Source organism: Pyricularia grisea, assembly GCF_004355905.1.
Source record: "Pyricularia grisea strain NI907 chromosome V map unlocalized Pyricularia_grisea_NI907_Scaffold_10, whole genome shotgun sequence".
Taxonomy (NCBI): domain Eukaryota; kingdom Fungi; phylum Ascomycota; class Sordariomycetes; order Magnaporthales; family Pyriculariaceae; genus Pyricularia; species Pyricularia grisea.
The window spans coordinates 353,395-378,522 of NW_022156722.1; the positions used below are offsets into that span (position 1 = coordinate 353,395).

Consider the following 25,128-nt stretch of genomic DNA (forward strand, 5'->3'; position numbering starts at 1 on the left):
TTCGCCCGAATCAGGCCTGTTAACGGGCCGAGAGCGTTGGAAAATAGCAACGCGGGCAGTTACGCTGGACTAAAGCCCTGCAACAGCACAATTTGTTTTCAGACAAGTAACAAAAACTAAGCTGCTCTGCTTCGGAATGGCAGCCGCCATTTTGTCCTTCGGGGCGATGCGGGGATTTGGCAAATGCTGTGTTTTGCCCAAAAGTCGGCGACTATTAGCGCGATTGCCGACGCAGCGTGGCCAATTGGGTGGTGGTGATAATGGTGCAGTCCAACCGACTACCGCGGTTAAAAACATGTTTTAATTGGTTTCCATTTCGTCGGGTCGATATTTATTAAAGTATAAGTTACGAAACGCGTACCTGAATTGCCGATCACAGATGCGTGCGGGGGTACCACACGTAATTGCTACGCAAAGAATGTGATTTAGCTTTTTAACTTCGACCAACAAACCACGCGCCATAACCTTTTGAGAATTATTGATTTTATTTTTGCATGGGCGTGCCAATAACCCTTATTCTTGTACAATTTTGCTTGTTAAAAAACGCTCCCGTAAGCCCGATTAGGAAATGTCCATGGTTACCCAAAACTCCGTTCCTTTCAACGCGGTTATTAACCATTACCTTATTACTGTTATATTTGGGGAATGTATATTTTGGATTGTTAAAACGCATTTGCGTATTCCCTATTCCAAAAACGGGACGTGTTATTAGGAAAGTGTCACCAACATATGGCGTAAAATCGCTTTAAATATCGTAAACAGGTGATGGCGCGCCCGGCCCACTCCACCAAAATCCTTTAAGCTGCAAAGGATGCGAAACGCAGCATATATAATCCAAAATACGAGTTGAAAGTTAAAGGCGCCAGCAAATGCGGTTCCAGGTTAAAAGCGTTTTTTACATAAAAAAAAAAGAAAAAAAGAAAGAACTTTTTTACTTTTACATATCGTTATAGAGCCATTAAATACTTGGTTCGACCCGTTCGCCAATTTGTGGGATAATTAAAGCTTGCTGGCCAATATTCGGCAAATAACCGAATTTTCCACACTCAGTAAAAAAACCAAATTCCAATGCTAAAAATACCCAAAAAAGTACAGCCGAAAAAGCGACCTAAACAGGTATTACAATGGCACGCACACGGGATGGCGCGAATATAAATGTCTTTTTTGTGGAAAAGGTTTTGCGCGGAAAAACGTATGCAAAAGGTACGAAAACCGGCAGTTCGCGGCAACATTTCTGCTGACAGACCTAGACACATACAAACCTGCAAGAAGGGAGAGAGTTTGCTCGGCTTCGCGACCGATTTTGGGTTCGAATCCGATTTAAAAGCGTCATAACCAAGCCGGCAAACCGGGGGAGTAAGCATACCAAGCATTAAAGCAGCGTCCTAAATGTGCCTACTAGCGAATTTCCGAAATGCTAAGGTTTTTTTCGATTCGGGATATTAAGGTGGTATTTAACTTTGCATTTTTCTTTTCTTTCTTTTTCTTTTTTTTCCCTTTTTTTTTCTTGATTTAAATTCTTAGTGGCCATGGCCGCATTTACTATCTTCCATTAGCCTATGGTATTCGGACTTGTTAATTTTCCCTTTTTTGTACGCCTTCCGCACTTTTCTAAACAGCAGACGGGCTTTATGGTTTCTATTGTAATAGGCCTTTTTGCCAATTTTCGATAGTTCCATAATATTTCTAGCAGCCGTGATGAAATTCGCCAACGTTATAATTGGTGGTACTAGTGAGCTGGTCATTTTTTTGCAGTTTGGTTTTTCCCGTAATTTTGTTCAGCGTGCACGTATGCCGACATTTTATAGTTTCGACCACGTTGGTGTTCTCTGTTCACCGAAAACTTGTTCAATTATTACAACTTACTAATTCCGGGCTTTTGCCGACAAAAGCAAATGCAAATCGAAGTACGTGTTTCCCAAAAAATGATTCCAATCTCACCTCAATGTTCGCCAGGTCGATCAACCCGGCCCTACCCACTAATTACCCAAATTTATCAGCATCCTTATTAACAAAAGTATATTTTGTTGGTTATTTTAATTATTAATCCACATTTCGGTTTAACCAAAATCGGTAATAGCATTACCCCACGCGATCGCCGACGTTTGGCAGCAAATAGCCATTTGGGGTTAAGCGTGTTCCGATGGGTTGGTCGAACCGCTTTGGCGTAAGCACGTTTAACGCTGTTAACGGTTTAAACAGACAGGCCTTTTTGGCGTTTTTGCTTCAGCCCATTACCATTGCCACCTTCCAAGTTTATTTTGGCGCTTTCCAATACGCCTCGCCGCCGCTATTCCGCCAGGCCGCCACACCATTATAGCATCGTTTATCGTCCCTGCCACCGTTATTTTCGTGCGGAACCGTTGCCCAATTAGAGAATGCAGAAATCCATACAGTAGCTTTTGTTGGAGAATATAAATAGCGGTAAGGGGAAAATGTAATTAATGGAAATTTCGATTTATACCTGTCCCAGTATTAGAATATATTCCCATTTTTGTTAAATTTATAATATTAATAGACGGCGCAATTTTCCCCCTTTTATACAATAATCCTATATAATATTGTAATTACCATATTTGCTGTAGCATTTTATTTTAGCAAATGTGTTAAATCGTTTCCAACTTCCAAGATCGGGTTTACAAGCTCGAACGACCTGTAAGGCAAACAGTCAAAATTGGCGAAAATACAATTTGTTTACACGTTTTAGCCCTTTTAGCCTCCGTTATGTCGTCCGCCGAGCCCTTTAACGCCCGAGCCATTTACCGATTTGCGGCCCTAATTGCTTTTTTGGTGTGGGCGGTGAAAAAGCTAGGAAAGGATTATAGGATTACAGGGTTGGATTTCAAACCGTCCTGGAAACCGAATAATAATAAAACTTGCTGCCTAATGTAATTTAATGTTTTGTTTGTTTTTTTATAAAAAATTTTAGCTTAGTTTTCTTTTTACATATTCGCGTATAGGAAAAAAAAAGCAATGCCATTTAAACAACCCATTTAAATATACAACGGACGCCTGAATAAGTGCAAGCGCAGGCCATGAGTCGGCCAGCCGTGCGATTAAAGTAAAGGGGCCGATAAAACACAAAATTCTGCGGTAAAGAACGAAGTTTCGGCGTGACGGATGGACCGCGGAAAGGTGGGCATGTTTAATAGCATGGAAAGCGAGAATGAGTTTATGGCGGACAAATTGGTTTCTGTGTAGTCGTGTTGCAAACGCGCCCCAGGCGGTTTGCTGCTCGAATATTTAAACCGTTGAAAAAGTGTTTAAAAAAAGCTACAGCCGAGCTTTCGGGGAAGTTGTTTTCGGGTTACTTTTAACGTTCCTGGACCAAAACCAGGTTTTGCAATTCGGTAATGAATTACATATAATAGTGTAATAATATTTCGGGCTTTCGCGTCCTGTTTGATTTTTGTGTTAATATGGCGATTTGTTGTCGTATATTTAGCCTGGGGTATTTTCCAAAATGTTTTTTTCCCTTCCTTCCGAACTGCTGTTTTCAATTTTGGCCTTCCTTTTTGTTCGAAAGGTGAAATTATGTCGGTTCGTCCACAGGCGATTCGCTTGTTTGGGATTTCCACTTTTAACCAAAAAAATATCCATCAGCGACGTTTGCCCGCATGCAATCCAAAACATCGCGCAATCCCCTTTCGGTTCGTTAAAACAAATACAAAAGCTTACCATATACTATAAAAGTTGGAAAGGCCCTGAAAACAGTTCGAGCTCGGATGTTTATTTGCGTAACCTGTTCCGATCCCTTCCGTCGATACAAACCATTAAATTATCTCATATTTACCTTAAAGGATACTTTCCCGAAAATGCGAGGATTTTATGTCCGTTTTACCCTGTCGGTAATGCATTTACGTCAATATTATGTGCAATTGGTAAATCGAACAAAATATAAAAACTAAAAATTACGGGAATTTTGGACGTTTGTAACGTTAAAATCGATAGGGATATTACCAGTATTACGTCGTTCCATATTAACGCCCTTAACAAATTACAACTACAATGTTTGACCTTTTTCTGCAATTTCGAACATTTTTTACTCCGGTTAGCCCATTGGCGAAAAGGCCGACTACGGCTGCCAGAATTTTACTGGAGCAGGCTAAAACGGGTGGGTTTCCATAGATTTTCGGTTTCTGAACATGATTTGTTGAGTTTTGTTGCGCGTTACAGCTCGTTGGAACAATTGATATTGGAAAATATGTACTTTAGCGAAGGTTCCTGGATTTCGTTTTGCTTGCGGCTACGGGCATTCGGTAACAATATATTAGTCAAGTTTTTGGGTACGTTTGACAGCCGGGAAAACCAATGGCCGGGGCCTCCAATGCGTGGAGAAGAATTGGAACGACTGATGCTGGAAAACCCGTTTTATTAAAACAGTAATGAGGAATAGATGCCGATAGATAGGCGGGCGCGTAACTGCACGTTTCAAACAAAAATAGAAATTTCACGCGGCGGTTAAACGCCCTACTTTGCTACATGTTGTGTTTTTAAACGCTATATATGAACAACCAAATTCCCAACTTTTACCCCGTACATTAATTAATCATACCCTCAAATACCCACCCCATCGCACAATGAATTTCCCAGCCAGCCGACCTTGCATACAGATAAAGAACCCAGAGCGCAGCTTTAACACGCGCGTTACTGGTATCTTTAAAAAAGCGAATGCCCTGGTAAAATTAATTAATAACGCCAATATCGTTATATATATAAAACGTAATGGCAAGCAGTTTTATTTCGAAACAGCCCTTGACTTTTTGTCAATTTCCAAACAAAAAGGCATTATTTATATTAAGCAAAACGATATCGACGAACAAAACCCTGGATATGGCCTTTTCCTCCCGGCTCCGGTGCCTTCAGATTTTGGGAACGCAGATTAGTTTTTCCCGCCACTGCCGAATTTTCCGCCGCCAAGCTTTTTAATTTTGTTTGGGGGTATTAAACGTAAAGCAAACACGCATACCGAATTTCAAAAACGGGCTAGAAAATTATGGATTGTATAAAAAAGTTAATTATATGTATGTGTTTTCTTCCTTTTTTTATTTTTATTTTTGTTTGGAGCATTTGGGGGATTTCTTGCAAACTTGCGCAACTTCGAAAACAATAATACGAATGGAAGTTTGTTTGTACAAATTATTTGTATATTTATTGGAAATATATTTAAATTCCAGGCAAAAATCTTAAAACACCTGCATTAATAGTCCTTACGATATCTTTATAATATTTGGACATCGTAGCCTGACCAACAATTCTGCCATTTTGCCACTCTGCCACTTTGCCACTCTGCCACATGCCAACATGCGGATGGCGGACGGCGGATTGCGGATGGCTAATTGCTAACTGTACCACAATTTGCAATCCTTTTTACTTTTCCGAATTGCTATATGTTTTAAGTATTGGAACAGCGAAAATTATCCGTCACATTTGGTAAAATTTTGTAAAACACCACAATTCACAAATTATTTGTTACTAAATAAAATGGCGGCCGAAACAATAAATTATCCGGTTAAAAACTATAACGCTTTAACAAGTAGCAACGATAATTCCGTAAAAGAACCTGGAAGCGATTAGGCTAATACGTTTTACAATACCCAAAATTGGCCTGTGCAGGATTATTGCAGGCATACCTTTGCTATAGCGCCAAACGATTTTACGTTTGTTAATTTTTACTACGGATTAATAGCACCGCCACCTTTAACGCCCCAAGAGCCGTAAAAATTACCGCCATGCTATTGTTAAAGCTGTTCCCAGTTCCATTTGATGTACCCGCTTTTGTTTTCCCCCTGTTTGAATTTCGTCAGCCTGCCGAATCCCAGTAGCCCCGCCGTTCCGTCCCCGCTACTCTTAACAAACTTAATTGAAACTCTTAAAAGCCCGATTTTTAGCACTCCGCGAAAGCGGCGCACAACGTTAACCGATGAAACCCGCCGAGAAATTTGTCGGCTATATGAGGACGACCAAACACTAAAGCAAGCCGAAATCGCCGACAGATAATGGTTAATGGCAATGCCATTAATTGTTTTTAATAATAATGTTAAAATAGTTTTTCCCTAAGCGTATGTAATTTGAAGAATTTAAGCTATAACGGCGTTTAATTTAACAGCGCAATTTGGTAATACAAACCCTATTATATCGTTTTTTTAATACCGTTACAATACAATATTAAATTTTATTATATTTTAATACTGCGAAATAAAATTATCGACGCCCCGGCCGTATTCCCTGCACACAAATCCATGCCCGGAAGGCTATTCCTTCGACAAACGAAACCTGATTTTTGCCTTATGGTTTGGACGGTTGCCGGGGCGCCTGTCGATAATATAGTTTTGAAGGTCGATTTTGCTTTTAACCATTTCATCGTATGATTTGGAAGGTGTTTTTTTACTTCGAACCCGGGCTGATTTCGGAAATCCTAGCTTTGCAAACTGCCATTTTACTTTTTGTTTTACTACATTTTGAAGATATTCGTGATTAATTTCTCGTTGGTAGGGATAGTTTTTGGCATTGTATTGTATGGGTTCGTGGTATTTTCTAGACATGTTGCTGGCCTTCCTTTCAATTTCCCAAACCGGTCTTCATCGCTTAATCCGGGCCGCCCATATTTTAGTATTTTATAAAATTAGCAAAACAGTTCTTGGTACTGATTACAGGATTTTGTTTCGGGACGGCGCAGCTTTTCGAAACCCGCAAACCAGATTCTAATGCCCGGTTTCCCGGTCTTGATTTTTTCGTGTGTAGAATGAGAACTGTAACCAGGGTGCACGTTTAGAACTAATGTTCTTTGCGGCTTCGCGGAATTTCCATTCTTGTTGTCAGGCGTGAAAAGGGTTTTAATGGAATAATTGAATGCAGAAAATTGTCCACTGGTCATCGATACAATTGATGTGGCGACACGTTTTGACAACGCTATTGCTGGTATTCGGAATCTTACTTGCGTAGTCGAAAGGATACAGACGATATTGCATTGCAATAGAAAAAAAAGCCATTCGGGTTCTAAATTTTATTGGAGCTTTTCCTAACCTAGGCTGATTTCTTATAACAAACATTATAAACAAGTAACATCAATTTCAAACCACTACATTTTCCTCCGACCTTAGGGGCGTTACCGGTTTTAATAACAAAGCTACAGCGAGACTCGCTTCTGAAAGTTTTTGGAATTTCTCAGGATGATCGTTTGATAATGCTCCAACGGCTTCAATGCCCCGGGCGCATACTGTCCAAGATACGAGCAAGATTGCAGTGGCATTTTGCTCGAGTATGGCTTTCCTATCCGCGTCTGCCGCCTCGTTCGCTAGCTGTTCTGCCTGGTTAAAGGCTACCTCCGCATTACGCAAATCTCGGTTGACCCTGTCCATTTCAGATTGGCAGGCTTTGAGCTCCCGAACCTTAGTTTCAAGGGTGCTGTTATAACCTTCTATAGCGGCCCTATGCTGTGAGCTGGTGAGCTCCGGGCTTTTGACGACCATGTTTTCCAAGCTTTTGACGAGCTTTGTGATTCCGGCAATAGATGCCTCGAGCTCACCGACTTTTTGCGCATACAGTGAAGGGTCGGCTACGTAGTGCGAGGATTTGATCAAGTCCAAATACCTTCTGGCTTTTGCGAGCTGAATTGCTATTTTTTCGCGTCGTGTGGAAGTTTGTTTGGCTTTTTCTTGGGAATTTCGCAGTGCGCGGTGCAGTTCCGCTGCTTGTTGGCACATGTAACTGGCACTGCGGTCTTTTCCATGGCTCTCGCTGTTGTGGTCCTTTTCGATGCGAGTTTTAGGCGAATTCGGTAAAGGGACGGATCTGTAACGGAAACTTTTAGCTGGATAGGAAAACGAAAGCATCCTCATAAAGTAATAGGTATAAACATACTTGTGGCGCTTGCGCTCCTTTTGGCCATCCAACCCCAAGCACTGTAAGGTCTTATGGATATCTACAGAATTGACAAGCTTTTTTTCCCCACGTGCACGACAGTTTTCATACAGCAGGTCTTTGAAGCTGCTAACAAGATTTGGCGAGTTTCTCATCTTCAAGGCGGCCATAGCAAGAGCTTCGGCTGTATTGATGGAAAGACCCCGTTCGCTTCGCTGATCGGCGCAGATCAAATTATCGGCCTGGATTCCAAGGACCTTTTCGACACGCCTTTTTGCTTTTTGCACTCGGTTCAGCTCTGGGTTGTTGGCCATATTGTATATAGAAAGCGAGCTTGGTAAAAAGTGGCCAGTCTAATCTGATGTCAATCGCATAGCGTAGCTACAATTTAGAAAGGTGAAACGACAGAGGATGATTTGAAGAAAAAAACAATAGATCGAGAGACGCCCTTGGCATTACAGAAATGGCGCGCACGCCACCACATACCGCCGCACGCCACATAATTAACCGCTTTGCTTGCTGTTGCCTGATGTTTCCATCAATTTATCGCAAAGCTAAATGGATATATTAGGCTGCGGATTTCAGCGGACTACAGATTCTGTTTATTCTTATATTTAGATAAAAATGACCGCAGAAAACCATTCACGCATCAAAAAGCGCAACCGAGACCGAGACCGGAAGCGCCTCCAAACAATCTTTAAAAAGTCCGACATACTGCGCGAGGAAGGAATTCAGATATATATTGTCATCAAACAAAATAGCCATTACCATATATATACATCAGAGAAAACCGAATCATGGCCACCATCTCCAAAAAGTCTGGTATGGAATTGGCCGGAACAGTGTCTACGGAAATGAAACTAACAGTTTGAACAGGCAAAAGCCTATCCTTTGCCAAAGGAGTATGGTCCCAGGTCTGATTACGTTAATTAAAAATCCAAAATAACAGACATTATCACTACCACTACCCCCGTTAGTTCTTTTCCCCAAGATGAACTTCTCAAGTTGTATCTGTTTTGTCGGTCCGTCTCAATTCCTACTAAAACATATGCAGCTGAGAAATTAGTTTAGGGGGATGCTTTTCATGCTTGCCGGTTTTGGCGGGGGATTCGGCCATGGCGGTTCGTGCTTTGGGACCGTCTTGCTGCTACCTACCCTCTCTGACTAAATGAGCCGCTCAGGCACGTGAACCTATTTGGACACCATGTTCACGAATCCAAATTATGCTCCTCGCAGCCCTCAAAACCTTACTGTGAATATTAATAAACTTTAAATTGCAGCTATAATCACTGCTTCTTGCAAACTTCCACCCTCACAGGGTCAAGCTGAGGCCAGAAATGTGCAGAGAGCTGAATGTATGCCATTGTATTCATCCCTGGCCAATCCTTTAAAGATAAATCACATTTCGGAAAACATACGCCACAAAGCGCCACTGGACGCCCACAGCTATGTATAAGATTGCGAAAACTGTTTCCTAAGTCCGCATACCGGGTTTCCAATTTGAAAACCAAACCAAACCAATTATCCATATATAAACTAGTGTTACTACCGGTGCGGCAAACTTCTGTAAATATAGCCAGAGTTACTGATGGACAACCCTTTAAGGAAGATCGGCATAGTACGCTGTCCAGTGATATCTCTTGTTCCTTACGCAATCGAATCCAGAAGGCAACTCAGCGAGAAACACGTCGATCGATTGAGTCAAGTCTTCGATAAGCATTATGATGCTAACAATGAAGATTATTTTGTTGAAGCCATTGTTACTCCCAAAAATTTTGCCGAGATTTTGGAAAATCTTTAATTATTAAAAAAGAACCTTTATTAAACTTTGCGCCTTTACAACATTCCCGGGGGTTTTGGAAAATACCCAACTTTTACAAATATTCCAATCGCATATATCGAGGGTAGGCATAAAATCGAGGCCTTGAAATCTTTTGCAACGAAGTTTATCGGAATCGTTCTGCTATCCGTTCGTGGGGAATGGATCGAATTCCCGACGAAATTTGGATTACCAAAGCCTAATCAGGCTTAAATTTAGAGCAAATTAACGCAATATTCACACGAATCCCGATATTCTGACGGAAATATTTACAAAATAATCAAACAATGTAAGGTAAAATATAACCGCGACAAATGGCTTTGTAAGTTGTTCAAAACTAAACGAAAAACTTTTGGAACGTTGTTAAAAAATCACAAAATAACCGAAGCATTCGACAAGCTTATAGAATTCCCGGGGATTATTATTGGGCTCCAACTTGGTAATATCTACAGGCACCTTGCGCTCCATATCGACGAAAAGGTTCTATGTTACCTCGAATATATTTACACAACGTGGAATTGCATTTTGCAAATAAATGATTGTCCACCTCCGAAGTTACATGTTAATTTGGCCAGCGTCACGAAGCTTTAAAGGCTTGCTCCAGCTAGTCGCAACGATGCACAGGATATTAAAGATATGTTTCAAAACCTGTTTCCGGCAATCAAAAATCCGGATGTAAGGAAAAAGCTATAAGATAATATCTTGTCGATTCCCACGATAATTCCCAATCTTGTTACGTTTTATAAAAATATAAAATATATATTTATTGGGGCGAAAATATTACGGGAAAATTTAACCCCAAAAAGCCTTCGTGGCACAATGCTCTTCCGATATCTCACCCAAAAGGACTGCTGGAAAGCGCCAAAACGATCTTATATGGAGATTGGAAAGGGTAATTTTATAGTCTTATCTAGCCCAATTATTGAGAAGTTATATCTTCATTACAAACAGCTGTTTCTAGCGGCTCTTCGTCATTTTACGGAGCTTTTTACAAAAAACGCTCTGTAAGATATAAGGGAGGAGAAAATTCCAGCCAGAGAGCTTGAAGAGATAAAAACATATTTGAATAAATTAGCGTTATGCGTTGGATTTGACAATCCTAAGATCCAGAAGATTAGGGATAATCCCAACGGCGAAAAAAGGGGGTCAGAGTATAGTCTCCGAAAAGCTACATTTGTCGAATGGCGTAGTGGCATACCTTTCACCAAAACTTACCTGGAATTAAAGTTAACGGGTTTTTTATACCGAATTAAACATTGGCCGCAGGGTATGGCTACGACTCCCTTACTCGTTTTTAGTGATATTATAAACGGCTTTTTTCGCACTATTCCTTTCGAAAAAGATTTGTCGCTCCCAGGAATGGCATTTAAGGGTTCTACCGGGGGAGCTATCCGTAATTATATTTACTTTAATCGTTAATCCGGTACAAAATGCGTAGCCCCTAATCGTTTCCCTATATTAGTGATTTTGCCAGGACAACCGTCGGTACGAAAGTCTCAAATGGCAGAAAACGCAGCCAATAAACAGATAATTTAGCGGTAAGGTAGTTAGGCAATCAAACAAAATGGTGCAGCGTTGGGACCTATCGCAAGTCCTGCTTTATTATTCGCATCGGTTTCCGATGGCGAAACAGGAATTACAATTAACACCCTAACATTGCCCGGCCCAGCAGGAATTATTATGGGGATAGAAAACTATAATGCGGCGGACCTATGCACAAAGCTCGCCCAAATTGGTAATCTACCACCGGCACGAATATCGTTGGATCCAATCCTAAACGCAAATTCTATTCCATTATTCGCATCGGTTTCCGATGGCGAAACAGGAATTACAATTAACACCCTGACACTGCCCGGCCCAGCAGGAATTATCATGGGAATAGAAAGCTATAATGCGGCGGACCCATGCACAAAGCTCGTCCAAACTGGTAATCTGCCACCGGTACGAATATCGTTGGATCCCAACCTAAACGCAAAACCTGCCCAAACCAGTTTTGTTACATTGGGACCGATAACAGCGTATTTTAACAATTTGGAAAACCCCGGTTCATCACTTACGCCGCCATCAGATCGCACGACCATTGCTGCCTCGCCGATACTGGAAAACATGCAGGCTGCAAATATCAGGAACTGGCGTGGAAACCATAATGTTCTTGAGCCGACACTACAGACAATATCTAATAAATATGTTAGTAATATATAGACGATTGCACGATAAATTTCTCCAAATGCACCCACAAATATAATGGAAATATCGACCAAAAAGGTAAACGGGAAGTTGAAAAAATTATTAAAAGCAAATAAAAGGAACGAACAGCTTCGCCATTTTCCCGGTTACATTTCCCCCACGTTTTGGCGAATAGGATAAAATAATAATGAAGGTATTTTGGAAACCGAGCAAAACGAAAATACAGCAATATATGACAGACAGGAAACCGACCAAATCGAGGATATAGCAATAAACGACAAACCGGAAACCGAACGGAGCCAAAATTCTAATATTTCTCCCAGGCCCAAAATTCTTTACGGCAGTGAGAATCGTGGTAGGTCCAAATCTAGAATAGACGATAGGAACAGGCTAAAGGCTGGCTCGAATCGCCGTGAAAAGAACAGAGATCGCGATCGCTCCAGATCGTGCTGCAACGACCACCGAGACAATAACCGCAAAGGTGGCCGACGTGACGATGGAAGGTATCGTAGCCGATCAAATGCTTAAAAGGGTTATATAAATCAGCATGGATTAGAAATTGAGCGAGACGGTGGTAAAGATTCGAGGCCAAAAGCTAGAAAGGTTGATAAACGACCTTAACCAATATTTGAAAATCCTAATTCTTCCGATAATAAATCGCTTATAGGTTCTGTTCTTTTACTATTGGGGCCCACAATAGAAAAAGCGCTAAATATACCAGCAACCCAATTAAAACTGCAAATAAATCCGCAACGGCGTTAGGGAAAAACTGGAAATTCGTTACAGGACCAAAAGATTATACGACCATGGATAAATCAAAATATTTCAAATCCTATAAAAACTATTTATCGACAATTTTCAAAGCAGCAAACACATCCCAGAGCAGACAGTTCGCACCGGCCCGAGCGAACAAAGATTCAAAAAATACCCCCTTCACATATATTGAAATTTATAAAGTGGTACGAACCAGATAACGCAGCCCAAATGCAGCTGCAGCCACTTGGATCGCAAACTTAACCGAAGCCGAACGCATATTCAATTCAGGTGGAGGCAGTGCAGGCCGTCCCAGAATTACCAGCAGGCTTAACCACGGAGGTAGCTGTACCCCCGCCCGAAAATCCTAATTCGAACGCGGCCGCAAAGGAGGCATCGAAACAAAACAATGTATGGACTGTTATAAAGACATTCGAAATAAGAAGTTCCGCTCCAAACGATGTCAATTCTGGGGCTGAAGGTGTACAGGAAACGCCCACGGAGGTAAATCACAATTTAAGCACGACCGAGCAGGTAAAAAAAAAATATAGCCTGCCTGCTAAGGAAATACAAATAAGGTCTACCGAAATTGGAAGGGCAGTGAAAAGGCAGCGCAAATATGGTATAATATTTGGCCTAGCTTCCAACAAAAAAAAATCGCCAAATGGGTCTTCCGAACCAGACAAACCTCCTGAACATGGGAAACGCGAAACCTACGAAAATATGCATCAAAGCCAAGATATACAGGCAACAGCCCGTCGAACGGCCGAAAGTGGAGACTTTGCTCAAACAAAGAAAGACTGGCGTGACACTGCATCATCTCATTCTTCTAAATCGACGTTATAAACTCAACGAAGACACAACTTGCTTTCGAAACACTGGCATATGCGTCATTCTAAGCGGCTTTGTCAGCCCATCAAATCCATGGGGGTATTATGGTAGAGGAGGCCGTATATTAATTCTTGGTTCGGAGTACTCGTGCGCATGGATGCGGATACTGTGGAGAAGCGCGGAAGGGAGTGGGTTACAAAGCCCCTGTCCCTCAAGTATAACAGGGCCTGGACATCCCATCGTAGATACTATGTAGACATATAAAACTGTGATTGTGTGTGAGCAGTTTTTGTGACTTTACAAGTTTCGCTACGTAAGTGCATAAGCGCTGGTGCACAAATCACCTATATAGGAGTTTTGAGAATAAAGTTTAAAAAGATCGAAACAAGAGCATCCGGCACAATGTACGTTAACGTCGACCTAGCTGTTTCTGAAAAAATCTTTCAAACTGATAGAACTTCTGAAGTCAAAGTCCCGTTGGCCAGCTTTAGTCCACCTCCTCGGGGTGAAGACCAAACTGATCCCCAGCAGCCTGCATAAACTTCTCCATCCCAGTCTTCATTTTGTTGAGATCTTCACTGATAAGGGTCTTAATTTCCCTGATAACCAAATCCACCATCTTTGTGAAGGTGCTAAACTGCTGACCAATCTCCGTCGTAACAAGATCTCTCAGAGAACACTGTAAAAGCCCGCCGAGCTTGCCAAGTTCTTCGTTTATCGCCGTTACCAAAGCATCTCTGAGAATCCTACTCAGGCTTAATAAGGTTCCCTCTCTGCAACTACAAAATAGGAGGCGAACATACCCTTGAAACTCGAAATTAATAGGGGCCAATGGCACATGATTTTTGGCGGTTTCAACTGGGATTGTCGGCGCTGGGATTTGTGCGGAATATTGTCCCAACGATTCAAAAAAGCTATCCGTAAAGGGGTAGTGGTCCATTTTCGGATATGGTAAGTTCAAAACAAAGAGATATAATTTGTAGAACTTCTAGGGAAACCTTTAAAGATAAATATTTGATATGGTCTACCTTTATACGCAAGCTTGGCCGCTCCACTGTGTTAATGATCACCACACTACAGTGGTCACCACGCCACAGGGCCACCACGCCACAGGGCCACCACGCCACAGGGCCGGCATTCTATGGGTACTCTGGAATGAATTTAACGGTGGAAGACCAGGTGTCGCTAATTCCGCCCGTCGGTTTGTACCATCAGCTCAGGAGTAGCACGTAATAAGCCTAATTCACGTCGCACCAAAAGAAATATTATCGAAGCAAATCTCATTCAGATAGAGTGTAAGTGCAAACTACAATATAACTGCAAAATGACGTATAACTGCAAAGTAACGTGCAGCCGTAAATTAACATGTGGTGTGGAGAATTGTACAAACAACGAAAGCCTCAAAGTCTGCTACAGCTGACCAGCAGCAGGCCAGACCGTTCAAGGAACTGTGACGATGTAAAACGGGATTATCCGCAACTGCATCGAATTCCTCCGCAGCGATGGCAAATCGCGTAATTAGGCTGTTTCGTCCGCCGAGGCTTCCCTTGTAACTTCTGCGTCTTTCCCAGAGTTGCTGCTATTTCGGCTTGAATTGCTTTTTGTTGTCTTTTTGTAAGTTTAATCACCTCGGACTCCTCAATTTCAGACTCTTCAGACTCTTCAAAATCTTCATCTTCCCCCTTGCTTTCATAATTGATCTCGTCAGGCAAGTAGTATTTCTTTCCCATAAAAACACCTCGTCGTGCTTTGCAATCATCGGTAACATTTTGCCCATAAATAATTGTCATGGTATCAAAATCTGGGATCAAATGCACTGCCCTGGTTTTGTTTAGCCTCTTTTGTCCCGTCACCAAACACCATTTGTGTAGCCAATCCTGCGTCACGTCGCGGTCAAATCGTGCAATTATCTCCGATTCGGTGTATCGGACGATGGTACGAGTGGTGGCACCAGTTTTATTCTTATCGCTGTCGTCAAATGAAATTCCATAAATATATGTGTTGAATATTTTGCCCATAGGGACTTCAACCATAAACAATAAAAGGAATGAAGACGGCGATGTCCCTTTTAGTTTTTGGTGTGATGAGGAAACAATGTTTAGATTCTTTCGGGCTGCGTCGTGAGCCTGGAGAACCTTGTTAGATTCTATAGTCCCTCGAACTGCTTCGCACGTGAAGAAGTCAGGGTTTACTTTGCTTCGTGAAACCACTACAACTCGGCCTCCACCGCGAGGCAGCTTTTCAATAATATACCCTCCATTTTCAAGCTTGTGGTCGTGGCTTTTTGTGATGATGTCGCAGCCTAGTACTTTTTGTACATTATGGGTTTTCTGCCATTCAAATTCTCGCCAGGCTTCTTCCTGAGCTTGCGTCATCTTTGTTTTACTCGTTTTTTCCACCGAAGTCTCCTGGCTTTTTGGGGAAGAGGTTTTGCTCTCAGCACTAACATTAACATGCGTTTTGTTGCCAGTAGCCTCAATAATCCCGCCGCCCGTTGGGTCTTCGTACGTGTTTGGCCATCTTTTGTGCTCTTTGGTGCCATCTTGTTCGCCTTTGGTGCCATTTTCTTCGCTTTTGGGGTTATTTTCTTCGCCTTTGGGGTCCTCTTTTTCGCTTTCGGAGCTGGTTTCTTCGCTTTTGGATCTAACTTCTTCACTTTTGGAGTCGGTTTGGCTGGCATTATCTTCATTAGATTCTCGTTCGGGGGGAGCGCGATTGGAGCCAACGTCTGCGCTCTTATCTAACTGATAGAGCTCGGGGTGACGCTCCTTGAGAGTTTTCTTAATCGTGTTTGCAATTAACGTTTTTTTTGTACCATGAATTTCGACATTTTGGGCGTTCGCGAATGACCTCAATCGACCAATATTCCATGTAGCTATATCATCAAAAGTCGGCAGCTCTGAGTTTCCTTTGGTGGGTTGGATCGCATCCTTGCCTTCGTTGCTGGGATTGGTAACTGCAGTTCCTGGGCTCTTGTTTGGATACTCCTCAGAGTAATGCTCCTCGAAATATTTACCAATCGCTTTTTTGAGAGAATCTGATGATAGACCTTCCTTGTTGATTTTGAATTTCTCGGCGAGAAGCTCAAGTTCAGGATGGTTCATATAATCGATCTTATCGAAAGACGGAATCTCCGGCTCAGTGGAGGAAGGTGGGGTCGCCTGCTGTGCCATGGTGCTGTTTTATATCTGGTATGTAGATTGATAACTTATAACTAAAGGACCGGCCTTGCAACCTTGTGTGTCAGGATGAGGTTTGGCTGCGGAAGATGAGCAACACCGTCCGTTTAAATATAGGATATGTGAACAGGAGATAGGCGATGACAGAAAGCGAGCTACCAGATCCAGTTCCGCCACCGAAGCTCCCTTTGAGGAATTGGCAAATTTGCTTCCATGATCCTGGAACGGGTAACCAACAGCGTGGCGGGGTACGTTTTGCTCAGCACGATTTACGATTTTGGAAAGCGTTTGGATGATCCGAAACCGGGATCCAAGAACCTTGCAATGACAACGCTCTGGAAAATGTTTATAGAAAACGAAATTCGACCTTGTGGATATATTGCTGGATATATATCGATACATCTAACCTCGCCGACGAAAATTATCCAGCTGATTAATGACCATGTCTACCATGAACTCTTTTGCGGTATCGCGTGGCTACAAGGATCCCATGCGTCGCTCCATCACCATTGTTCCCAAAGCCCAATGCCAGGGAGAAAAGCGGATACCAACCCCGTACCCGTTCTCAGGGATGTCGGCCCAGCTAAACAAGCACCGACACTGGCAGCGAATCAAAAATCACGCACACTGGCGCGTTCGTAAGCTGCGATTAGCTGCTACCATAACGAAGCCAATTGAAGTAGAATTTTCCAGCCTCTCACTCCAAGGTAGCACTGCGACTGAAACAATCACGCCAGCTATGGAGGTTGATTAACCTACCGAATACATGCAGACGGCTCAACATGACGACCAGTAGAAATGGCGACCCTTTACCAGTAGTTACCGAATATTGAATTGGCCAATGTAAATATCATCAACATTATCGTTTACTGTACCTTATCGGTTAACCTACATGCGCAGAACCGAACACAAGACTCCTATGCATGGCGCTCACAAACATCCAGTTGTGAAGAAACTGCCTGAGGCTGCTATTTCCGACCGTCGACCTATGTCAACCCGTAAAGATAATGAACATGCTCCAAACCTTTACTTGCCATCGCAAAAGTCCAAGAGGCATAACCACAGCCCTTGTTACATTTCAGAAATTTGGTCGTGATAGGCAGATTTACCAGCCTATGGTTGGCCTTGCATGGGGCTTTTACCACCGCCATGGCCACTGAGCTCATCCCTCCGAGCCAAGATCCCTGGTACAGAGCACCATAAGGATTCGAAACTAAAGCCCCGGGTGTTAATAGGAATCGTATGATCGCTGCGATCGGTAAAACAATACAAACAAAGTAGCAAAGCTATATTTTTTAATTTATCCTTTTCCTCTCAGGTAGAACTGTAATTATTTGCAACCCTGTATAAATCTGTTGTAAAATTTTGCACCGTATTTTTAAATTACGTGGTTGTACACGTGATTTATTTACTCGCATATTTGCCCATAAATTAACATAAATTATCTTTTATATTAATTGCAAATATACGGCTTTTAAATCCGTAAATAGTTAATAAAATAAAATAAAAAAAATAATTGCATTCCGAAATTTTAGCGACTTTTTAACGCTGTGAACGAATGTGTTGAAAAAACCGTTCCCGGCGCCCTTAAAAGGGTTTTATTATTTTTTACGTTACAATAAAAGGTGATGCCATTTGGAATGGCCGATAAAGTCTGTGCAAGCACAATGAACTGATATCAAAACCAAGGATGCTGCGAGCTGCGTTGTGTTAGCTTGTGGTTTTCTGCACGATAGAACAACACACACACACACACATACCACTATTCCAAACACGTTGAGGACCGTGAAAAAATACGTGGTCCTTATCTTGGCATGTTGGTAAAGCGTGAGAGCAGAGTGGAGCAGCCCTTGGATAATGGCTACTAAAGATATCCATCTGTGCATTCTATGATATTGGTGAAGGGGGATTTGGATGAAATCGACCAAGGGATTAGTTCTACCCCCAAGGAACAGAAAAAGCATATTTGCGGAGGAAGCCAATGCTGTCCTTTTCCTCAGGGTGGCCAGATCCGCATGGAGGCTCAGGGCCACACCGTTGGCCGTTAGATAAAGCAGCAAAACAATAATTCCCGGCCAAGTAAGAGCCCAGCGTTTCGGGGCCAGCGGTGGCTTCGAGTTGGAGAAAAGAAAAGCTGTCATACGGAGGGATGGTTTAATATAAGGACCTATACGCGATACAAACGTTTTAGAAGCTAATGTGCACGCGCAAAAACAGAGGAAAATAGTATAAGCGTGAATAGGGTCCATGTTTGAATTAGCACGGCACGTCGAAATGGATTTGCCTGTGTTGGATAGCTGATGAGCTGACAAAGGACGAAACTGAATAAAAAGGAGGAAGAGGGGTTGGAAGATGGAAAACAGAAAAGAAGGCACAAAAACAGAAAACAACAAACCAACCAGAATCATCAACCAAAAACCTTCCAACTAAAGCTGTAAATCTTATTCCAGAAACCGGGTAAACAGGAAAAGAGATCCCTTGACTTGTTCCTGCGTAGAAATCCCCACCTTTTCAAGCAGAACACGCCTAGATGTTTTTGAATCGCCAACGACCGAGCAAACATAAAGCGTACACAGCGGGCCCAAAAGCCTCCGCTGAAAAAGAAATTGAAATATTCCAATATCTCCCTCATTTGTTTACAGCCTTTTGCCTGCTTTGGACTCCAAACAACTGTGTTGGCATTCCCTTCGTAGGAATAAATATTTGTTGATCCGTTGCCGGAGTTCACAACAGCAACGACTTTGGCAAGGAGGGTTTCCCTGTCTTTCCCTTCTGATCGGTCCTGTGAATATTCGGCAGCCGTTATTTCAAGGGGCGAAACTCACCTAATTTGCAAAATCCTGGCGGACATGTAATTTTTGGGAATATCATAAAGTTAAAGGATGCGTCGTCATCGAAAATGCAAACATCGCTGCAAGAGTTTTGTAAAAGTTTTTGCTGTGCCTCCGATTGAAAAACGACAACTTGTACGAGCGCAAGGCAGCGAGGAGGGTGTCTTTGGGAGGTGCCACCAGGGGAAATTTGCAACGAAAGCCGCAGTTGTGGCCTGTCCATTGTTGAGGCTTTACTTCAACAACAAAAGGTAAGGCCTGATAATGTTGCAAAATACGGGGCTTTATGCAGTGATTGCGCGAGCTCAGATTACTATATTGCGTTCTGAATATAGTCAAACATGTACGGTAGTTCAAGCAAGTACAGCTACGAAGTACGATGGCGTGGTGGAAGTATGGCGCTGTGGCGCGCAGCGGCGCATGGCGTAGTGGCGTAGTGGCGTATACAGTTTCAATGTGCAGCATTGTCCCATCGCTTTTTAAACTGGGCGCTTAATATTAATGTTGATATTGATTTTGATGGCGACGTTGAGATGCACAGTTTCTTCCAATCAGTGAGCCGCCGCTTAAGCGCTTTCGCATTTTCGATTTTTGTTTCAATTAACGAATATCAGGTTCGCGTTTACCAGGGGATTTATATAAACTGTGCAATAGTGAAATGAAAATCTTTGCTCTGACCTGATGTACGACGCTAAAACTCGTTGCCTGGAAAATGACACCACCAAACATCAGCCACTTGATCGACAGCCGAAGTTCAAACCTGCTCCGAGAAGCCACAGCGCTCGAACTTGATGGAGTGAAAGTGGCCATTTACATCGAGTATGACGGCTTGACAAAGTGTTTCGTCACCGACGAAAACTTTCAGCCGAATTGGAACGCGGAAACAGACGCGAAAATAACAATTCCGCCAACCCAAATTTCGAACAAGGAAGAGTATAAACATAGCAGTAGCTTGTCGTCTGACTTTGCCTCATCTTCAGCATTTGGCAGCCCTGCATTTTCCGCGCCAAACTCGGATATGGTCCGAGCCGAGTTGCCGCTAGAAAGCGGCTCTTTTACACAAAGCAATCCTTCGATTTGCGTTTTTGGCACCCCGGTCCTGGATAGTGTCGAGTCTCCAGAGCCGCGCTTTGCGACTCCGACACCTTGCTCTTCGGCTTTGGTGGAATCTCCTCAACTTTGTCCTGCATTGTCAAAATCCGCTTCCCCAGTTGTTTCGCCACTGCCGAGTTACTGCTCCTCTGTGGAGGCCTTTGTGGAAGACAGCAACCTAGCCCATTCGTCTCAAAACTCGGCAGCAAATGCCGCGGGGCCTCCCCGCCTGCTTCCAAGTTTACTTCCTTTGCCATGCTCGAATTTTGGTCCCCCGGAAACTAGTCCTTCGGTCCAATTCCCGAGCACCTATCTGGCACGCCGGTCTGCTCCGGCGAGTTCAACCATCCCCGAACGTTTGCTCGAATCGAGCTATGTAATTAATGCAATGAACACCCTCCCGACAAACGGAAAGCCGAGAAAAAGGAAATGGATCGAATAAATGCTTGATTTCGCTTGGTGGACATTTAAACACAGCCTTTTCTTAGCGTAGCTTTATAATGGTTAATGGCAATGCCATTAATTGTCGTTAATAACAATGTTGAAATAGTTTTTCCCTAAGCGTATGTAATTTGAAGCATTTGAGCTATAACGGCGTTTAATTTAACAGCGCAGTTTAGTAACACAAACCCTACTATATCGTTTTTTTAATTCCGCCACAATACAATGTCGAATCTTGTTATGTTTTAATGCTGCGAAACAAAATTATCAACGCCCCGGCCACATTTCCTGCACACAAATCCATGCCCGGAGGGCTGTTCCTTCGACAAACGAAACCTGACTTTTGCCTCATGGTTTGGACGGTTGCCGGGGCGCCTGTCGATAATATAGTTTTGAAGGTCGATTTTGCTTTCAACCACTTCATCGTATGATTTGGAAGGTGTTTTTTTACTTCGAACCCGGGCTGATTTCGGAAATCCTAGCTTTGCAAACTGCCATTTCACTTTTTGTTTTACCACATTTTGAAGATATTCGTGATCAATTTCTCGTTGGTAGGGATAGTTTTTGGCATTGTATTGTATGGGTTCGTGGTATTTTCTAGACATGTTGCTGGCCTTCCTTTCAATTTCCCATGTGAAATATGAATGCAAACGAAGGGTTTCGAATGAAATCTTTATTGGAAGACAAGTTTCCTATTTATAAACAATAATATACTGGTCTTTTGGCGTTGTATGCCGCCTTCATCACTCGGCTGACATCGCAACGATGTCGACAAAACAAGGTGAGATGATAAGCTGGCGGCAAACACCGCACTGCGGTTTGCTAAAGTGTTTTTTTCGGACACTGCCCCAGCTTTCTTGACTGCTGCCACTTTGTCACACCGCTTTTCTGGTTACAGAAAGTGAAGCGAAATGTGTAAATTAGATAAAGCCCAAGTCAAGGAAGGATATATAAAGTATCATTGTCAATTGTGGCTTTCTGAAGCCAACATTAAGAAATGAAAAAGCACCCAACGTGAAAAGTGAAAGTTAACGTTGCGTACCCCCTGTTCGGCACCCCCCCTGTTCGGCACCCTGAAAATCTAACAACGAAATGCCTACTTTTATAAGCTGATTTAAATATAAAATTATCAACGGACAAAAATACAATCGTTTTCACGCTTCTCCGGTTCATTAACCTCTTCTTCATCAGCTAAAGGTTCCAAATTTTCTATATCCTTTTCCTGCAATCCAATAATGTTCTGTTTGTTAACCAAAAGCTCGTTTGGATCCGGAACCACCCTCCTCCTTTTAACCGGCCGTATTGCCTCCAGTTGTGCTTCCAATAAGCTGATTTTTTGCTGGGCGCTAGCCAAAAGGGTATCTTTAGCTTCGAAGCTTTTTTGGACTTTTGCAAATAAAAGACGTGAAGTAGCGTTGGTTTTGTTGGATTGGGAAAGTTTTTGCAGTTGAAATCGGACATCTCGGGTCGTTTTAGGGGTTTTCCAAATAAGTAAAGACGGGTCGTTAATTTTTTGGGCTGGGCTTTCCGGTGTTTTATCCCTTTGCAAACCGTTGTTTTTATCTTTTATAACGTTGGCATTGCTATTTTCTAACAAAAAAGGGCTTAAAAGTGGTTTAACCAAGTTTACCGGCCATAACCCCGTTATACGCCAACCAAATTGAATGGTTTTTGCTATAAATGCTTTTAATCTGGTTTTTCGATAACAAAGTAGGAAATTTCGTTTTCCAATAATTGTTGAACAGCAAAATTGGCTAACAAATCCAAGTTGACGTCGATAAGCTTCTTTTAACGGCCCAAAAACCGATAGATCCAATGGTTGGAGAACGTGTGACGAATGAGGGGGTAAATATAGGAGTTAAATATTGTTTTGCAAGCAAAAAAGCATAAATTCGTCCGTTATATATGATCCATGGCCATCCAAAACTAATAACCGCTTTTCAGGGGTTAAAGGTTGGGTATACGGAATAAACACTTTTTTTAACCATTCGATAGCCGTTTCGTTATTTGTCCACCCGTTTTCGGTTGCGTGAAATTTCCAATTATCGAAAAGGCTTAAATCCGTCGGAAACCATTGTTGTTGTACGTTTTTTCCCTTAAATATAACAAGGGGAGGGAGGGCAACGCCCGTAGCCGATATACATTCGATTATAGTCGTCCAACCCCGCGTTCCGGGCTCTTTCCGTTGCAACGGCCGGATCCCGTTAAGCCCTAATACCAGGCCGTTAGATCCTTTACCTTCCATTATACCGGTTTCGTCCATATTCCAACGGTTTTCCGGTTTAATAGCGTTAATAACCGGGTTCGTAATATAAAGCCACCAAGATTTAATTACCTCCGTAGTAGCGCCATTAACCCGGGCGTTATCTATTCGACGGGGCCTTTGGGTCTTAAGGATTGGATAACGAGCCAAAAAACGAGTTATCCAACGTTTTCCAAGGCCTTTTGTCTCTCCGGCGGCTTGAAGAATTCGTTCGGCAAAAAAGCGTAATTCTTGATACGTTGGCGGAAGCCCTAAAGCTGTTTGGGTAAGTACCCAATCAGCCAAATGCTTTTCCTGTTCCGTAGAAAGCCTTTGAAAAGGGCTTTGTGCTTTTTTATAAGCTTGAGAACCTTTAAGTCGACTTTGAAGTGTAGACCTAGGTATTCCCCATTTTCGGGAGGTTTTTGCAATTGGATTGCCATTATTGACGTCGTTAATTGCAGATATAAGCTGTTTTTCAGTATATTGCTTCATTGGAAAATGGAGAATCAAGATTAGAAAAAAGTAAATCCAAAAGTGAAAGATTCATCGAGATATTTATAATAGAAGTTGGAGGATAAAAATAAAAGTGTTGTTATTTTTGGGTGCCGAACAGGGGGGGTGCCGAACAGGGGGTACGCAACGTTATCTTTTGTGCATTGTTTTCCTGCTCCTGCGCCGCTTTGATTTGGTCCTCCTCTTTTTTCAGCTCCAAGAAAAAATCCAGCCTCTTCCTTAGGAAAAGGAAGTCAATTGAAAACATTTTGTATGGCGGCAAACTCTTTTGCGAACGCGTCGTTCCCCCTTTTCTGAGATGGCCCATGTTTCCTTTTGAGCTTGGCGTTGGCAGAGATCGAGCCCAGCGGCGCACGGTCCGGAATAGTCGCTCTTTCAAAATCAACAACCATAGGGTGCTGGCCATCTACCAAAATGTTGCGCGCCTCAGCATCGCCGTGAAGGACACCAAGACGGTGTATTGCGGTAATTGCCTTGGAAATCGAAGCAGTAACGACAAATTTATCGATACGGCCGTCACTGCTCGACAAAGGCTTGCCAGCCCAACTAAGGAGTAAAAAGTGCTTATAAACACCGCCGTCGCAATATTGCGGGAGAACCAGAGACATCAATCCGAGGCATACCGGAACGTGCCTCCCTTGAATCTCGCTAAGGCGGTTATAAACCTTTTCCTCATGTTGCAGGAATTCAAGATTCGCAGTTTCCACACCCTTGGCCACAAGTGTGTAGCCATGCAGCGATAGCCGGACCTTAAACAACGAACCAACAAACCCTGACAGGTATAACGGCGTACAGTCTGCGTCAGGCCCACGGTCTTTGGCTAGCTGTGCTTGAAGCAGACTTAGAAATTCTGCCCTGTCAATGTGTTTCTGCCCGTGGCTACTGGCGTTCGGACAGGTTTTGTCAACAGGTCTACGACATTTCAGCCCAAAGAAGACATTTATGGCTGCAGTAAAGCATATCCTGTATTCCTTGTGATTTACCCGCCCGCAGTCCCCCACGACCTTCTCTGCGTCCACCAGAGCCTGGCGTGCCATTCCTGTGAGAATTGGAGGATCGTTTCGGAGTTGGGGAGTGCAGGAAATCATTGTCGTCTTCATCTTCGTCGGACAAGGGCTGAGTGGGTAGCTGCCGGCAGAACGCGCGGGTGCGGATCGGCGAGCGCTTGAAGCCTTGCCAACGGCGGGGTATATAAGGAGAAGCCCGTTCTTTATCCTTGCGGACAGAAGACGGTATTTTGGCCAGCACATCCTCGTATTCGACAGCCCATGTTTCGAGCGTAGCCGCCGCGTCGTGCCACGATTGTGGGGGCGGCGCAGTACGAACAGCCTGCAGGACGAAGGCGAATACTTGCGCGACGGCTGTACGGTGGAG

General features: G+C 42.9%; 9 protein-coding genes across 9 annotated transcripts; 5 read left to right on the forward strand and 4 right to left on the reverse strand.

Annotated features, from left to right (window-relative positions):
* Positions 1 to 2,256: 2,256 nt before the first annotated feature.
* Positions 2,257 to 2,406, reverse strand: PgNI_11626 (uncharacterized protein; the record flags this gene model as incomplete). Its single annotated transcript, XM_031131592.1, has 1 exon — positions 2,257 to 2,406. A coding segment is annotated over one exon (150 nt), but the record flags the coding sequence as incomplete, so codon positions are not given.
* A 4,667-nt stretch (positions 2,407 to 7,073) lies between these two features.
* Positions 7,074 to 8,177, reverse strand: PgNI_11627 (uncharacterized protein; the record flags this gene model as incomplete). Its single annotated transcript, XM_031131593.1, has 2 exons — positions 7,074 to 7,596; positions 7,864 to 8,177. The coding sequence occupies 2 exons, from the start codon at positions 8,175 to 8,177 to the stop codon at positions 7,074 to 7,076; spliced, it is 837 nt and encodes a 278-aa protein (XP_030976668.1).
* Positions 8,178 to 8,487: 310 nt separating this feature from the next.
* On the forward strand, positions 8,488 to 9,664 carry PgNI_11628 (uncharacterized protein; the record flags this gene model as incomplete). The annotated part of the gene is made up of 4 exons (XM_031131594.1): positions 8,488 to 8,685; positions 8,930 to 8,984; positions 9,144 to 9,218; positions 9,603 to 9,664. The coding sequence occupies 4 exons, from the start codon at positions 8,488 to 8,490 to the stop codon at positions 9,662 to 9,664; spliced, it is 390 nt and encodes a 129-aa protein (XP_030976663.1).
* A 553-nt stretch (positions 9,665 to 10,217) lies between these two features.
* Positions 10,218 to 11,884, forward strand: PgNI_11629 (uncharacterized protein; the record flags this gene model as incomplete). The annotated part of the gene is given in 4 exon segments (XM_031131595.1): positions 10,218 to 10,357; positions 10,489 to 10,686; positions 10,699 to 11,096; positions 11,256 to 11,884. 4 exon segments carry the CDS (start codon positions 10,218 to 10,220, stop codon positions 11,882 to 11,884), a joined length of 1,365 nt encoding a protein of 454 aa, XP_030976662.1.
* Positions 11,885 to 13,940: 2,056 nt separating this feature from the next.
* PgNI_11630 (uncharacterized protein) lies at positions 13,941 to 14,393 on the reverse strand (the record flags this gene model as incomplete). The annotated part of the gene is made up of 2 exons (XM_031131596.1): positions 13,941 to 14,199; positions 14,257 to 14,393. The coding sequence occupies 2 exons, from the start codon at positions 14,391 to 14,393 to the stop codon at positions 13,941 to 13,943; spliced, it is 396 nt and encodes a 131-aa protein (XP_030976495.1).
* A 1,442-nt stretch (positions 14,394 to 15,835) lies between these two features.
* PgNI_11631 (uncharacterized protein) lies at positions 15,836 to 16,626 on the reverse strand (the record flags this gene model as incomplete). The annotated part of the gene is made up of 2 exons (XM_031131597.1): positions 15,836 to 15,865; positions 15,901 to 16,626. 2 exons carry the CDS (start codon positions 16,624 to 16,626, stop codon positions 15,836 to 15,838), a joined length of 756 nt encoding a protein of 251 aa, XP_030976496.1.
* Positions 16,627 to 17,074: 448 nt separating this feature from the next.
* On the forward strand, positions 17,075 to 17,386 carry PgNI_11632 (uncharacterized protein; the record flags this gene model as incomplete). The annotated part of the gene is made up of 1 exon (XM_031131598.1): positions 17,075 to 17,386. The coding sequence occupies one exon, from the start codon at positions 17,075 to 17,077 to the stop codon at positions 17,384 to 17,386; it is 312 nt and encodes a 103-aa protein (XP_030976573.1).
* Positions 17,387 to 19,804: 2,418 nt separating this feature from the next.
* PgNI_11633 (uncharacterized protein) lies at positions 19,805 to 19,900 on the forward strand (the record flags this gene model as incomplete). The annotated part of the gene is made up of 1 exon (XM_031131599.1): positions 19,805 to 19,900. The coding sequence occupies one exon, from the start codon at positions 19,805 to 19,807 to the stop codon at positions 19,898 to 19,900; it is 96 nt and encodes a 31-aa protein (XP_030976494.1).
* A 275-nt stretch (positions 19,901 to 20,175) lies between these two features.
* Positions 20,176 to 20,997, forward strand: PgNI_11634 (uncharacterized protein; the record flags this gene model as incomplete). The annotated part of the gene is made up of 1 exon (XM_031131600.1): positions 20,176 to 20,997. The coding sequence occupies one exon, from the start codon at positions 20,176 to 20,178 to the stop codon at positions 20,995 to 20,997; it is 822 nt and encodes a 273-aa protein (XP_030976499.1).
* Positions 20,998 to 25,128: the final 4,131 nt, after the last annotated feature.